Source organism: Xyrauchen texanus, chromosome 23 (genome assembly GCF_025860055.1).
Source record: "Xyrauchen texanus isolate HMW12.3.18 chromosome 23, RBS_HiC_50CHRs, whole genome shotgun sequence".
NCBI classification, from domain to species: domain Eukaryota; kingdom Metazoa; phylum Chordata; class Actinopteri; order Cypriniformes; family Catostomidae; genus Xyrauchen; species Xyrauchen texanus.
This window is the reverse complement of record NC_068298.1, coordinates 185,865-201,721: the sequence shown is the minus strand read 5'-3', so window position 1 is coordinate 201,721 and position 15,857 is coordinate 185,865. Positions and strand designations below refer to the sequence as shown.

At 40.4% G+C, this 15,857-nt stretch overlaps 1 protein-coding gene across 1 annotated transcript; it reads left to right on the top strand.

The window, feature by feature from the left end:
• Positions 1–484: 484 nt before the first annotated feature.
• On the top strand, positions 485–14,132 carry gpc2 (glypican 2). Its single transcript, XM_052089125.1, has 11 exons — positions 485–716; positions 1,053–1,211; positions 1,851–1,985; positions 2,400–2,575; positions 2,818–2,898; positions 6,841–7,006; positions 7,783–7,913; positions 8,848–8,991; positions 9,415–9,551; positions 9,630–9,802; positions 13,425–14,132. Exons 1-11 carry the CDS (start codon positions 560–562, stop codon positions 13,721–13,723), a joined length of 1,758 nt encoding a protein of 585 aa, XP_051945085.1. The 5' UTR covers positions 485–559; the 3' UTR covers positions 13,724–14,132.
• Positions 14,133–15,857: the final 1,725 nt, after the last annotated feature.

Here is a 15,857-nt window from a genome sequence, read left to right as displayed (position 1 = left end):
AAATATTAATGCTTAAACTGAAATGATTAATAATGTCAATAATAAAAATGAGTTTGGGTGAAAGGAGTGTTTAAGTATGTTTGTCATTAAGTTGTAAGTGTCTGTCATTGTGTAGCAGGTGCTTTTGTGTACATTGTGATGAACCAGTCTTCTCGTTTAGGATTGTCATCAGAAGAACATAAGCAAATCAAATTATAAATCATGTAAGCAGATCGTTTACAGCTCTTTATATATGTTGTATTCTTAAGACTCTTAGATTTATACTGAACTGACTATAGAAACGAATGAATAAAATAGACTCGTGCTGTTATAATACAGCAGACGGACAAAGAGAGAGTGTGTGCGTGTCTATTGTTCAGATACGCTCTTTAGGGAGGTGTGTGTGTGTGTATGTGCGCGCGTGAGTGTGTGTGCGCGCGCGCGCATGTGTGTGTGTGTCATCCCGGGACAAAGGCAGGCGCTTCTCCGCTCAGATGCAGCAAACCATTGATGGGTTGAATGTGTCTCGTGTTGTTCGTCTGTGATCACGGATTTATTGTGTCAACACGGATGATTTAAAATGATGATGTTGATGAAGCTGAAGATGCTGTTGTGTGTGAGTGTGTTCGTGATCGTGCTGTGGGGTCCAGCGGGCGGAGCGCGGAACTGCGTAGAGTCACGCCGGGTGTACGGAGAGAAACACACCCTGAACACCGCCCCACACACACACATCAACGGTAAGACACGCACGCACACACACACACACACACACACACAAAAAGCACACACACGCGCGCGCGTATTAATGCAGTCATTTAAGTTTTTAGAAATCACTGGGATCTCCTCCCAGGTGTGTGTGTCTGTCTGATCATGATCTGTGGTCTAGCACAGAATAGAATATACAGACACAGAAAGTGGAGCTTTGTTTAAGTATATGTGCTGTGTTGATATGATTCACAGTTTATGAGAAACAGCATTTCACCTGTTGAACAGCGTTCACACAATCATTCGTCCTTGGTTTTTGTGTTGGGGTGTGTTTTGTGATTGTCAGTAAGATGTGCTGTCATTGGCAGGTGAACACTTGCGTGTTTGCTCTCAGGATTACACCTGCTGTTCCAGTCTGATGGAGGACACACTCACACATCAGAGTGAAGCTGACTTCCTGTCTGCGGTCCAGGACACCAGTCAGTTCCTGCTCACCACATTCACCCAGAGACAGCGCCGGTTTGACGGTGAGGACGACCGGACACAGTGTAACAGATCATGCATGTGTTGAGTTATGGTGATTAGTGTCTTTCCTAATCAGTTCTGCAGTGTTACAAAACAACACATTTGCTTGTGCTATGACAAAGGAAGAGAAACTGTGTTTGGGTAAATTGAGCCAATTTTTAATATTATGATAGATGCAAAAAGGTGGCATAATTGATCAAAAGGCTAAACAGTTTAATAACAGAAAGGTAGATCATGAGAACATCAAAGTCAGATTACAATATGGCAGTTTTATGATGGTTATGCTAGTTTAGAGGGACTTGTGGGACACAGTACTGTTGCACCACTATCAGTTTGCACCAAAAATATTTTTTATAGATACTTCTTCATATTAAATGGATTAAGAGTGTATTTATTCTCAAAATTGCTCTCACTTTGTCTGCCATCTTGTACTTATTTTTCACCAAAGCTCATCACAGTGCATTCTGGGATTCTGCATACTGTCTTACTGCCTTAGAATTGGGTCAAAATGAGATATTTTAGGAAACAGCATAATTAAGTTATAATGAAGGAACAGTATATGGTTTCAAGGTTTGCAAGTAAAATGTTATTTTTTTCTCTCTCTCTTTCTTCTGGCTTGCCCTCGCACACTGTGATGTCAGAGTTTTTCCGGGAGTTGATGGATGTGGCGGAGAAGTCCATGAATGAGATGTTCACACAGACATACGGTCACATGTACACTCAGAATGCCCAACTCTTCCACCAGCTCTTCACAGACCTCCGACAATACTACACAGGTCTGTGAGTGTGTGTGTGTGTGTGTGAGTCTGAGTGTGTGCGTGTGTCCGTGTGTGTGTGTGAGTCTGAGTGTGTGTGTGAGTCTGAGTGTGTGTGTGTGTGTCCGTGTGTGTGTATGTGTCTGTGTGTGATTCTGTGTGTGTGTGTTGCCATGATTGTCTTTGATGTGTTGTTCTCCTGTCTGCCTGTAGGGGGCAGAGTGAGTCTGTTTGAGTGTGTGTGTGTGTGTGTGTGTGTGTGTGTGTGTGTGTGTGTGTTGCCATGATTGTCTTTGATGTGTTGTTCTCCTGTCTGCCTGTAGGGGGCAGAGTGAGTCTGTTTGAGTGTGTGTGTGTGTGTGTGTGTGTGTGTGTGTGTGTGTGTGTGTGTTGCCATGATTGTCTCTGATGTGTTGTTCTCCTCTCTGCCTGTAGGGGGCAGAGTGAGTCTGGCGGAGGTGCTGGCTGATTTCTGGGGAGGATTAGTTGAGCGTGTGTTTTCTCTGGTTAACCCTCAGTATCAGTTCTCTGAGGATTATCTAGAGTGTGTTGGCAAACATGCTGAACAACTGCAGCCTTTTGGAGACTTACCACTTAAACTGCACATACAGGTAACAACTATCACACACACACATGCTGATATGTATGTTAGTAATTTCAAGTTGCTTCTAACTAGTGACCCACTAATGTGATGATAGTGTTGATTGTTCATCAAATTGTATGAAGATGAAAATTAGGGTTAGGGTTGAACCTCAGAGAATCTCTTTATTTTTGATTGTTTCTCTTCATTGTTTTATAGCAAGACGTGTAATAAGGACACATTATCACATTATTGTGTTCTGTTGATTTGCAGGTGTCGAGAGCACTGATCGCAGCCCGTGCTCTGGTTCAAGGTTTGGCTGCAGGCAGAGACATTGTGAACAAAGCAACAAAGGTGAGTAAATGACAGGAAGTGACTGGACGGGTTGAGTTTCTGATAACCCAACAGATGGCATTTGTGAATGTAGTCACTCGTGTGTTCATGTATTCTTCTCTGATATCAGAAAGATGCTGAGGTTCAGAACGAGAGGTTTTGCAGTTTAGGTTCAATACATACTGTTTCTGGAGTAAAAAGGAAGTTTTAAGTTGTACAAAGTACAATGAACTCTTATCTCAAAGGATGAAGGGAAATATCATTCCTCCAGATATAAGTGGAGTATACAGTGTGTTTCTTTTGAATGTATTGTGAGCTTATAAAGAAGGGTATAATATACGGATGCATTTTGTTACGCAATTGTGAGAATTTCTGATGCTTTTAAATGCATTAATATTGTGTATGTGCCCCTCGTGCCACCAAAACAGCACCAACCCGCATGTACAGCATTCAGAGATTATATTCTTCAGCACAATTATACAGAGTGGTTATCTGAGTTACTGTAGACTTTACCAGTTCAGCCCATAGACTGTAAAAAAAGATGGACGACGCCCCGTCGCTCTTTTCCATTGGTGAGAACTGAAGCCGCTAGTGTCCCGATATGGCGCTGACATCTTGGGACTTGAGTCTGCGCAGTTGCGATTTCGGGACCAGACCTGTGCAGGAGTGAGCAGGAAGTAAAGCCGCGAAATCAAGGCCCCGCCCTCACTCTCGCTGAATCAATCGCAAGCACACGCCCCTGCACTTTTGACTTATGACGGTGTGAAATAATTAATTGTAGAAATTTAGATATTAAATTTAAAGCTCCAATCTCCTCAGTCCTCCGAAGATCCCGAAAAAAAGTCCGTTGGTGCATCAGTGACTACTTCACTCAGAGAACCTGTCAATCACAGCTGTCAATCATGATGTCACAGCAGCGTTTTTATAGCATCAAATAACTAAAAACAAACTTATTTTGAAAACAAACACTTGAAATGACATCAACGTGATAGAAACGACAGTAAATGACAGAAACTATCTTTGGAAAAAAGATATGTGAAGTGTAATTTAATTGTTTAGTTGGTCTTACGTCCCGTTGAATAACATGGGGAGGCGGGGCTTATGACCTATACTAGGACCGGCCACCGGGGGGCGATCGAGACGTTTTGGCTTCACTTTTGAGGGCTTGTGCGGCACGCTTGGTCCAAACCAATCTGACCATTCTCTGTTGATCTCTCTCTCTCATCAACAAGTGTTTCATACACAGAACTGACCATCACTGGATGTGTTTTATACACAGAACTGACCATCACTGGATGTGTTTCATACACAGAACTGCCCCTCACTGGATGTGTTTCATACACAGAACTGACCATCACTGGATGTGTTTTATACACAGAACTGACCATCACTGGATGTGTTTCATACACAGAACTGACCATCACTGGATGTGTTTCATACACAGAACTGACCATCACTGGATGTGTTTCATACACAGAACTGACCATCACTGGATGTGTCTCATACACAGAACTGACCATCACTGGATGAGTTTCATACACAGAACTGACCATCACTGGATGAGTTTCATACACAGAACTGACCATCACTGGAAGTGTTTCATACACAGAACTGACCATCACTGGATGTGTTTCATACACAGAACTGACCCTCACTGGAAGTGTTTCATACACAGAACTGACCATCACTGGATGTGTTTCATACACAGAACTGACCATCACTGGAAGTGTTTCATACACAGAACTGACCATCACTGGAAGTGTTTCATACACAGAACTGACCCTCACTGGATGTGTTTCATACACAGAACTGACCATCACTGGATGTGTTTCATACACAGAACTGACCCTCACTGGAAGTGTTTCATACACAGAACTGACCATCACTGGAAGTGTTTCATACACAGAACTGACCCTCACTGGATGTGTTTCATACACAGAACTGACCATCACTGGATGTGTTTCATACACAGAACTGCCCCTCACTGGATGTGTTTCATACACAGAACTGACCATCACTGGAAGTGTTTCATACACAGAACTGACCCTCACTGGAAGTGTTTCATACACAGAACTGACCCTCACTGGATGTGTTTCATACACAGAACTGACCATCACTGGATGTGTTTCATACACAGAACTGCCCCTCACTGGATGTGTTTCATACACAGAACTGACCATCACTGGATGTGTTTCATACACAGAACTGACCATCACTGGAAGTGTTTCATACACAGAACTGACCATCACTGGATGTGTTTCATACACAGAACTGACCCTCACTGGATGTGTTTCATACACAGAACTGACCATCACTGGATGTGTTTCATACACAGAACTGACCATCACTGGATGTGTTTCATACACAGAACTGACCATCACTGGAAGTGTTTCATACACAGAACTGACCCTCACTGGATGTGTTTCATACACAGAACTGACCATCACTGGATGTGTTTCATACACAGAACTGACCATCACTGGATGTGTTTCATACACAGAACTGACCATCACTGGATGTGTTTCATACACAGAACTGACCCTCACTGGATGTGTTTCATACACAGAACTGCCCCTCACTGGAAGTGTTTCATACACAGAACTGACCATCACTGGATGTGTTTCATACACAGAACTGACCCTCACTGGATGTGTTTCATACACAGAACTGATCATCACTGGATGTGTTTCATACACAGAACTGATCATCACTGGATGTGTTTCATACACAGAACTGACCATCACTGGATGTGTTTCATACACAGAACTGCCCCTCACTGGAAGTGTTTCATACACAGAACTGACCATCACTGGATGTGTTTCATACACAGAACTGACCATCACTGGATGTGTTTCATACACAGAACTGACCATCACTGGATGTGTTTCATACACAGAACTGACCATCACTGGATGTGTTTGTGTTTTTAACATCATTCTGAGTAAATTCTAGAGACTGTTGTGTGTGAAAATCCCAGAAATACTCAAACCAGCCCGTCTGACACCAACAATCATGCCACACTCCAAATCACTGACAGCACATTTTTTTCTGATGGTTGATGTGAACATTAACTGAAGCTCCTGACCCGTATCTGCATGATTGTATGCAGTGCTGCCACACGATTGGCTGATTAGATAATCACATGGATGATTGTACACAGTATTAGGCAGATGTTTTAATGTTGTGGCTGATCAGTGTATATGTGTTATTATTTATGTAAAATATCGATTCAACAAAAATAAAAACATGATATATTTCAATGTAATGCTTCAATACGGAACATATTCTTCTGCCGTACCGTCAATGATGTGCAGTTCGTATCACAGTAGCTATTCCACGGACTTACCCAGTCAGTGATTTCTGTGTTTCTTACCTCCAAATGCTTCTTTATATGATACGTCAGATCCTTTGAGAAGGACGGCATCTTCACACTGAACTGTGATGCTGTTTCCCTTCTCTCCTTTAAATAATAAAGTCTAATTTCCTTAATAATAATGCCTTTTGTCCAATGGTTTAAAGTTTGCCTCGAGAGCTGATTGATGATGTGAGACAGGTTTTGCAACAGGAAGTGGCGCATCTGACTCACGGGAGTCATGAGAGAGAAGCAGAAGAGATGTTGAGCACACATCTGACCATCTGTACCACTAAAGCAAGCAGCGGTCACATCACTTAATGTCAGAAGGATCTTTTGTTTATAAATGATAAAATCCTGCTTGGAATCTGATTCTTTTTTTTAAGGTAACTAATGGATTACAGTTACACAATTGTTGTATCCTGACTATGTAATGGCATTACAAGTATTCCGTTACTTCCCAAGCCTGTATGAATGAAAAACAGAACTGAAGATATTCTTCATAATTCACTTTGGAGCTCACATACCAGAGACTGAGGACATATCATTCATTTCAAACTACTTTAAATAGTGTCTATGTGAAATGTATAACTCTCTCTCTCTCTCTCTAGTTGAGTGTAGGATCGGAGTGTGTTCGAGCTTTAATGCGTCAGTGGTATTGTCCGCTGTGTCGTGGAGTTCCCGCCCTCAAGCCTTGTCATTCGCTGTGCCTAAATGTCATGAAGGGCTGTCTGGCCAATCAGGCTGACTTAGACTCTGAATGGAACAATTTTGTCGGTGAGGAGCAACTCTTATCTCTTAAAGTGTGAATGTGAAGCGTTTGGTCATTAAAGGGACAGTACACCCATAAATGTAAATTATCTCATAATTTACTCACCCTCATGCCATCCCAAATGTGTGTGACTTACTTTCTTCTGCAGAACACGAATGAAGATTTCTAGAAGAATATTTCAGCTCTGTAGGTCCATAGAATGCAAGTGAATGGTGACCAGAACTTTGATGCTCCAAAAAGCACATAAAGGTGCACATAAGCACATACGACTCCCGTGGTTTAATCCATGTCGTCAGAAGTGATATGATAGGTGTGGGTGAGAAACAGATCAATATTCAAGTCCTTTTATTCTATTAATCTTGACTGGCTATCATTATTTCAAGCTCTGTTACATTTCCCAGTGCTTGATGAATGCACAGAGTGTTAGATGTTGCTATAGGAAGAGTCATCGAGCTTGAAATCATGATCGCAAAGGAGAACTTAAATATTGATCTGTTTCTCACCCACACCTATCATATCACTTCAGAAGACATGGATTAAACCACCAGAGTCTTATGGATTACTTTTATGCTGCATTTATGTGCTTTTTGGAGCTTCAAAGTTCTGGTCACCATTCACTTGCATTGTATGGACCTACAGAGCTGAAATATTCTTCTAGAAATCTGTTCTGCAGAAGAAAGAGTCACACACATCTGGGATGGCATGAGGGTGAGTAAATGATGATCATTTACATTTATGGGTGTACTGCCCCTTTAAACATGATGATGTTGATAACCTGCAGACGCTCTGATGGCGGTGGTGGAGAAACTTGGTGGGCCATTTAATTTTGAATTGGCTGCAGATTCAATCGCAGTGAAAGTGTCAGAAGGCATCATGAACATGCAAGAGAACAGCATTAGCATCTCTGCAAAGGTACAATATACACAACACACTCACACCAACATGCATGACACCCAAGTGTCTAAACATATCACAGTACTGTAGAGTGATACTGGTTCTTACAATCACAATTGTCAAAAAGGAGTGATTTAGTAATTATGTCTACTACACAGTAAGGATATCATGATACCTTAGGGGCATCATTTACTCACTCACATGTGAGCTCCAAAAAGCACAAAAAGGTAGCATAAAAGTAACCCATGTGGTTTAATCCATGTCTTCAGAAGTGATGTGATAGCTGTGGGTGAGAAACAGATCAATATTCAAGTACTTTTATTCTATAAATCTCCATCTTTGACCAGGCCCGACCAGTAGGTGGCGATATGCATGAAGAATGCAAATCGCCAAAAAGACAAAAGAAGAAGAATGTGAAAGTTAAAGATTAATAGAATAAAAGGACTTTAATATTGATCTGTTTCTCACCCATAGCTATCACATCACTTCTGAAGACATGGATTAAACCACCAGAGTCTTATGGATTACTTTTATGCTGCATTTATGTGCTTTTTGTAGCTTCAAATTTCTGGTCACCATTCACTTGCATTGTATGAACCTACAGAGCTGAAATATTCTTCTAAAAATCTTCATTTGTGTTCTGCAGAAGAAAGTGTCCCACATTACACACTAATATTTCAGTTTAAAAAGTACATCATCAGGGGACTCATAGTACTCTTCTAGATTTTTCCAGTGTAAACACACACTACTCACAGTATTTACACTGCAAAATGGGTTAGAATAGAGCAGAAGTGTGTGGATTGGTGCACAGTTATCATTTGATCTGTTGTTTGCTCACTTCTTGTTGCTTTAATGAGAGATAAATTTAATCACATCACAAAGAATAATGACTAATCAACACACAAACTGCAAATCATATTGGCATCACTCTGTGTGTGTGTGTGTGTTTCAGATGTTTCAGGGTTGTGGTAATCCTCGACCGGCTCCGGCCCGAAACAAACGTTCGCTCAGAGAGGGAGACAGTAAAAGAGCTTTCAAAAGCTTCAGTGCTCATGAGAAACCAACCACCGCTGCAGGAACCAACCTGGATAGACTGGTGAGACACAGAGATGGATATCGTTTACTCACCTTTACGTTGTTCCAAACCCTTGACATTCTTGTGTAAATATTGTTCTCAGTCACCATCCACTTTCATTGTGTCTTTTCATTTCAACGTCTCCTGTTGTGTTCCACGAATGGAAAAGTTCTATGGGTTTGGAACAGTATGAGAGTGAGTAAAAGATGACAGATTTTCATTTTTGTGTGAACTGTTCATTTAAGAGTGAAGGCTCTGATAATGTTATGGATCTCTTTCATACAGTCTTTGAATATTGAGAAGTGCACACATTCTTGTACAAAGTAACTGACCGATATGATCGTTCACTGATGTGCTTGTAGATTAGTAATATTAAGGGTTAGTGTGTGTTTGTTATATTTGTACTGCTGTGTGAATTGATATGTGATTGATCACTGTGATCAGGTGGAGGAGTTACAGGAGCGGTTGAGGCCCATGAGGGGGTTCTGGGTCGCTCTGCCACACACCATCTGTAACGATGACAAAATGGCTGCTGACGTCACCAATGAAGATCGCTGCTGGAATGGACAGACGCGCGGCAGGTGTGCAACCGTCATTCTAACTAATGGAAACATTTGTGTGTGTGACAAGTTAAATTCAGACTTGTGTGTATGTTGCAGATACCTCCCGACGGTTACGGCTGATGGTTTAGTGAATCAGGTTAATAATCCAGAGTTGGAGGTGGACGTCTCTCGACCAGATATAAAAACACGGCAGTTAATCATGGAGCTGCGAGTGACTGTAAACAGACTGAAACTTGCACAGAGCGGACGAGACGCTGACTTCATAGACAGTAAGTGTGTGTGTGTGTGTGCGCGCGCGCGCGTGTGTGTGCGCGTGTGAGAAAGTGTTTCTCTATAAATTAAAAAATAAACTTTATTAATGATAGTGCACCATGATAGTGTGTTACAGAACATGACAACAAGCTCTGCTGATCTTCTTGTTTCATGCCAACCTACAATTACATGATCGATCGCAGGAAGCACATTCAGTACATTCAGCTGACATCTCACCATCATTACCTTAGAAATGCTAAGATTAGCTATGCTAATGCTGTCAGTGAAAGCTCAACATGAATCTGCTGTTAAAGCCACAGCTGCATGTCTCGCACCCACAGACACAATATCAAACTTTGACTTACCTGAGGGAGAAATGATTGAATGAGCTGTCAGTGTTTGAAATAATGTGTATAATTTACAAGTAATAACATTGAGTTTACATTCATTTGTATAACAAGTGCTATAATGGTACTGTCCCTTTAAGAGTTTAATCTCACAGACTCACTGGGGTTGGGGTTCATTTATTAATGAGAGAGAAATCTCTTTTTTATCACATCCATATCATTTGTGATTACAATTAATGCTTATTTTCACTTTTTTAACTGACTGTAAGGAACAGAGAGGATATTAAAAGACCCATTATTCAATGAAAGTGGTGGGTGGGATTTCATGAAATGGTCCGTTTTTTCATCTCAAGTATTTTAAAACAAAACAATGTTTCACATTTTGAAATATAAAGTTGACTCGATATAGTTTGTAATTTTTGGGGGGTTTGCGGTATACCAAAATGTGATATATCATCCCATCCCTGGCCCAAACCCACATTCTAAACCCAGTCTAGAATCTAGCCGCCCATTCTGAACCATCTGCAAATGATTTTGAGAAGCTTGAGGACGGCCCATATATAAAGAGTTACAATAATCTTACAAAACACAAGCTGCCCTTTATGACAGCACTGATCTGCTTGTCAAAGTGCAAAGAATCCAAAATGGCACAGAGAGTTTTGACATTACTATGTAGATCGGCAGACAGAGACACAAACTGCTTACAATATCTTTGGTGGAAGCAGGAGCACCAACAATAATTACTTCAGTTTTACATCATTAAGCATTTCAGACAGCATTTTATATCATCCAGGTAGTTTAACAGATTTACCAGCGAGCAAATACTATCTGATTTTACTGCCAGATAAAAGTGTGTATCATCAGATTAACTATGAAAGACCAAGGGGAAGCATATTCAAGGAAAATAAAAAGGCCCTAGAACTGAACCCTGGGGAACACCATACAGGATGGGTGCATGAGATGGGGACAATTACCTAATATAACAGAAAATGTTCTCAAACCCCTTTAACACAGGTCTCTAAATACCAACCACATCGTTAAAGGAATATTCCGGGTTCAGCATTTGTGTCATAATGTTGATCTCCACAAAAATGAAATTAGACTCGTTCCTCCTTTTCTTTAATAAAAGCACAAATGTGTGTTCCAGTGAGACACTTCCAATGCAAGTCAATGGGGTTTAATCTGTACACATTCAAATACTGTTTCAAAAGTATAAACACAAGACATAAACAATATGTGTGTAAAATCACAACTTTGTTGTCATGATGAATTAATGCCATAAACCCTAAAACCCTGAACTATTAATGAAAGGGTTAATCCACAGCTAGGTGTGATAGACAGATAAGACTCTGTGTCAGATGATTCTTCACCTCCACGTCGTGCATTACATTATTAATCACGCACATAGCCGTGGATTATTTAGCTTATATCATGGTCTTTTGCTAGCATTGATTAGTTACAACAGTTATTGATTTTTACAATGCTAATTTTGACTGGATGAATAACAATAACGGTTAACTTTTTCTACAGGCTGGTAGATCAGGAATTCTGCCGTTCTAAATAAATAAATGTAAATCAGAATCCGAGGAAATGTAGTGCAATAATATCATGTTTTTGGAGACACTCTTTAAAAACTGAATTGAAATACTCAATCCAGAAATAAAGAGTAGGCCGACTTTTCTTTAGCTAACATCGGTGTATACTTACTGAAATCCCCGTAGCCAAAGCGGTAAGTGATGTTGGGCATATGGGCACATGTGAACTCCATACTATGGGTGTAATGCCCACATAGGGACGCCAAAAGCGAGATGTGCAGAGAGTTGTTTTCAGCTGTACAGGCATTATTACAGTGTGGAGAAATGCCTGTTTTATAAAGTCTACCACGGCAACGTCCGAATCACACTTGTCATTGATGATGCAATCGTGATTACTCCCTGGTCACGACGCGGGATCGAACCTTGGTCTCCCCCGCTGCTGACGCAACGTGCTTCTGTGTGTGCCATAGGAGAAAGCAATCGCACTGGAGCCGACAGATATTTGATAGATGACTGCGGTCCATGAGTCACCATGATATCACCGATCGTAGTGTACAGAACTCTCGTGTGATCACGCTGACATGATCCTGAGTACAGGGAAAGGAAAATATCAACAAAGCAGATGCTGTAATATGCAATGCTCTGAATCCAGACAATATCAAAGATATTAAAAGAGTTAGGATGAACGCTGAGAGAAAACAACTTTGATAAAGACCTCGGGACGGCTTAATCTGCAAGAGTTATAGCTAATAGACAAAAGGAAAAGCTTTTATATAAAGTCTTTATAAAGTCGTAACACATCTGAGGGACAATCGAGGACTTCATATGAGAAACAAGATCAGAAAGCTGTGAAAGTGACACAGGGATGTTGTCTCTGTAAAATCAGAGAAAGAAAATGAAATGTGGACCTGATATTCTCAATTATACCCACAAACTGTTTTTAAGAATTGCTCACGGCAGAAGTACTGTTAACAGAACTGGCAATGGGATTCAGAAAAGCATATATTGCACTAAAAGTAAGGAGCATTATGAGCAATTCATTCAAATATTATAGCATCCTTGACATAACTTTATTGCCTGATATTTCTATATCCATGTGTGCACCTGCACGTACGAGTGGACCTGTTAAGAAAGGTTGGACTTTGTCTTTCGCTTTGAGTCTTCTTTGGAGTCCAGAGTATCAATATATGCAGTATTAAAAAGACTGACATCCCATCAGGATAATATCAGGAGGAGAGGGCATCTGTGGGGCTCATGGGTAACTGTGTAGGCAACAGTGAACTGAAATACCAATATAACATCTGTCAAGGTTAGTAACTGAAACCAAATGATAAGACTAAATAAGAAGTCATTGAAAACATGAGATTTGTTGAATGTGATCATTTATTCAAGCATCTTGACTGGAGAGTCTGTAATTAATGCTGGGTATTTTGGGTGAATATTGCAATGATCGTAGAGTGTCCAAATAAACTCCGGCATTCCCAACACTTGATCTAGCATGGAAATAGCCAGAGGGTGACCAGATGGCCAATATAGTTTATATATATATATCGTTTATTACAATGACTTCAATTGAAAGCTGATACTTTTGTTTTCAGTCAGTTTCTGATCAAATTTGACATTTTTCCAAAAATGGTCCATTGTGATTTGTAACTCATTTTTGATGGAGCTCATTACTTATCATTATAAGTATAGTTATAGTATAAAACAATAGAAGTCGTGTGTGTGTGTGTGTGTGTGTGTGTGTGTGTGTGCAGGTGAGGCCGAGGGTGGCAGCGGTTCTGGTGTTGGTGCTGAAGCAGGTGAGCGGTTCAGTGACGATTGGCCGGGTTACGGCTCGTTCTCGCCACCTCACAACACACTCCATATTGATAAGACGCCCCGCCCCCATGACAGACCCCGCCCACGTAACACGCCCAACAATAAAAGGAACAGGATAAATAGACGAATGGGCTCGGACGCTCAGCGACTGTCTCCTCCTCTCCTCCTGTTGTTCTCTCTCTTCATGTTGTTCTGTGTTTCTCTCTGTCTCTCTTCATCTCTCAACGTTTGTTAAAGTTCAAACCCACAACAAACCAGAAACCAGCAGCTGCACACTTCACAACAGGTCAAAGCGCTTCACTGTGTCCAGCACCTCAAGTGATCTTCTTTTATAAAGATCTTTACAGTTGTAATGCAAGCTATTTTAACACAGTATTACTGTGCCGATTGTGTTTTTGATCAGCTGATCTTTAGCAATCAACTCATTCTGAATGATTTCATTATTTGATGCATAATCTTATTTTAATTTATATGTGATATTTATATGATTGAATGTTGAGAACTTCATGGCTTTTTTACGGTGTGTACGGCGTTTATACAGTGTATTTGTACATGTAGGAGCACACAGAATGTTCCAGTGATATTTCAAGTAATCTGTTCAGAAAACAATTCATTAAGTTTTATTAATTAAATAAATCTGGAGAGAGCGGTGAACAGAACTCATTCGTCTTTTCTATTCATTCTAAATATGGAAATATTAACAAACGTTTTGCTCTTCTGTAGCTATTTGGAAACATACATAAAATATAATAAAAAAGATCAAATACAGTCTTTAAATATTATTTGTCCTAGGGTTCAGTGTTGTTAATGAAAACTAAAAACATTTAATTAACTGAAACAGAAATAAAACTGAAACTAAACTAAAATACTTTCATAACTTATGATAAAACATTGACCTTCATTAGAGATGCCCAACACAAGAACAATAACATTCAGCATATTTATATCAACGATTTAGCCATGATAAATACAATTAAACTACACTAAAACTAGAAAAACTGGGAAAAAATATCAACTAAATTTATTGAAAGCTGACCAATTAAAAATAAAACTAAATTAAAATGTACAAATAAAATCACCGCACTAGAATATTGACATGAATCTATTACTGGAGGATTTAATGTGATTGTGTCGGGTAAATGTAAGAGAGGAACAGACCTTCTGCACAGACTACTCTTAAATCTTCTCCCACTTTACTGTCTGAATCAGCGCTCTCTCTCCCATTCAGTCCCATTATCTGCTGTCGAACAAATGTTCCAGAACCCGGAGAGGGATAAAGGTCCTTTAAGTTCTTGTCTCGAGTCCTCGGTCAACCAGGATCGTTGTGCATGACCAGTGTTAAAAAAGGAAATGTGTATACCAATGTGTCAAGTAGAACATTTGGACAGAGTGGTCACTGGTTTCTCCTGCGTTATTTTACATTAAAAGGTTTTGGGTCTTGGATGGGAATGCTCTCTCTCTTTTTCTCTCTCTCTCTCTCTCTCACACACACACACTGAGAGCGAGCGGAAACTGATCAGTTTGTTTTCTTTCATCCTCAAAAATTATTTTCTTGGTTTCCCTCAAAATGACATTTGGAATTATCTGTTGTCGTTTTCAAGTTCAGTAAATATATAAAATAAAAAATGATTCCCGTTACAGAAATCAGGGGAGTACAGAAGCAGCCCGCCACAAAGCACAACTTTACCAGCGTGAAAGCTTGTTGGCACAACTCCGTCCACTAGGTCTGGGGCTCCCTTTTTAGCACAAACCTCCGATAATAGCCAGCCCCAGAAACTCGCCTCATTTTTGGTCTTGTGTCTTGACCAGGTCATGATCAATTTGGGGTCGCACCTGCCCGTGACCCAAGTGAAACTGCATTTACGGTACATCACACACAAGTAATATCCAAATAAGCAGCGGCAGTCTGAGGACTCATACTGAGACAGAGCCCCAAACAAAGCAAACGGAAGGGTCACAAATTGGTGTAAGCCAAACGGTGTGGAGCAGTTTTCTCGTGGGGCATCAGAAGGGGATCTGCCAATATCATATATCTGTCTCCAATAAAAGTGAGCCGAGCACAACCGATCGAGCAGTTCGGCAATACGAGGCATTGGATTAGCATCAAACTTCAACACCGCGTTGACCTTCAGATTAACATTTTTATTGATTCATATATTAACAAATAAAATCAAGAACATTTACAAACAGAAAGCCCCCTCTATAACTACCCAACCCCACCCACAAGAACACCCTAGTGCTCCCACGTGATTATAGACACACAAAAACAAATATTACAAATTAAATAACTAAATAAATAAAGGGGGTTTAGTCAAATCTATGTAGAATCTTAGACGCACCCTTCCATCTCTAGATGCAGACTTGATGTT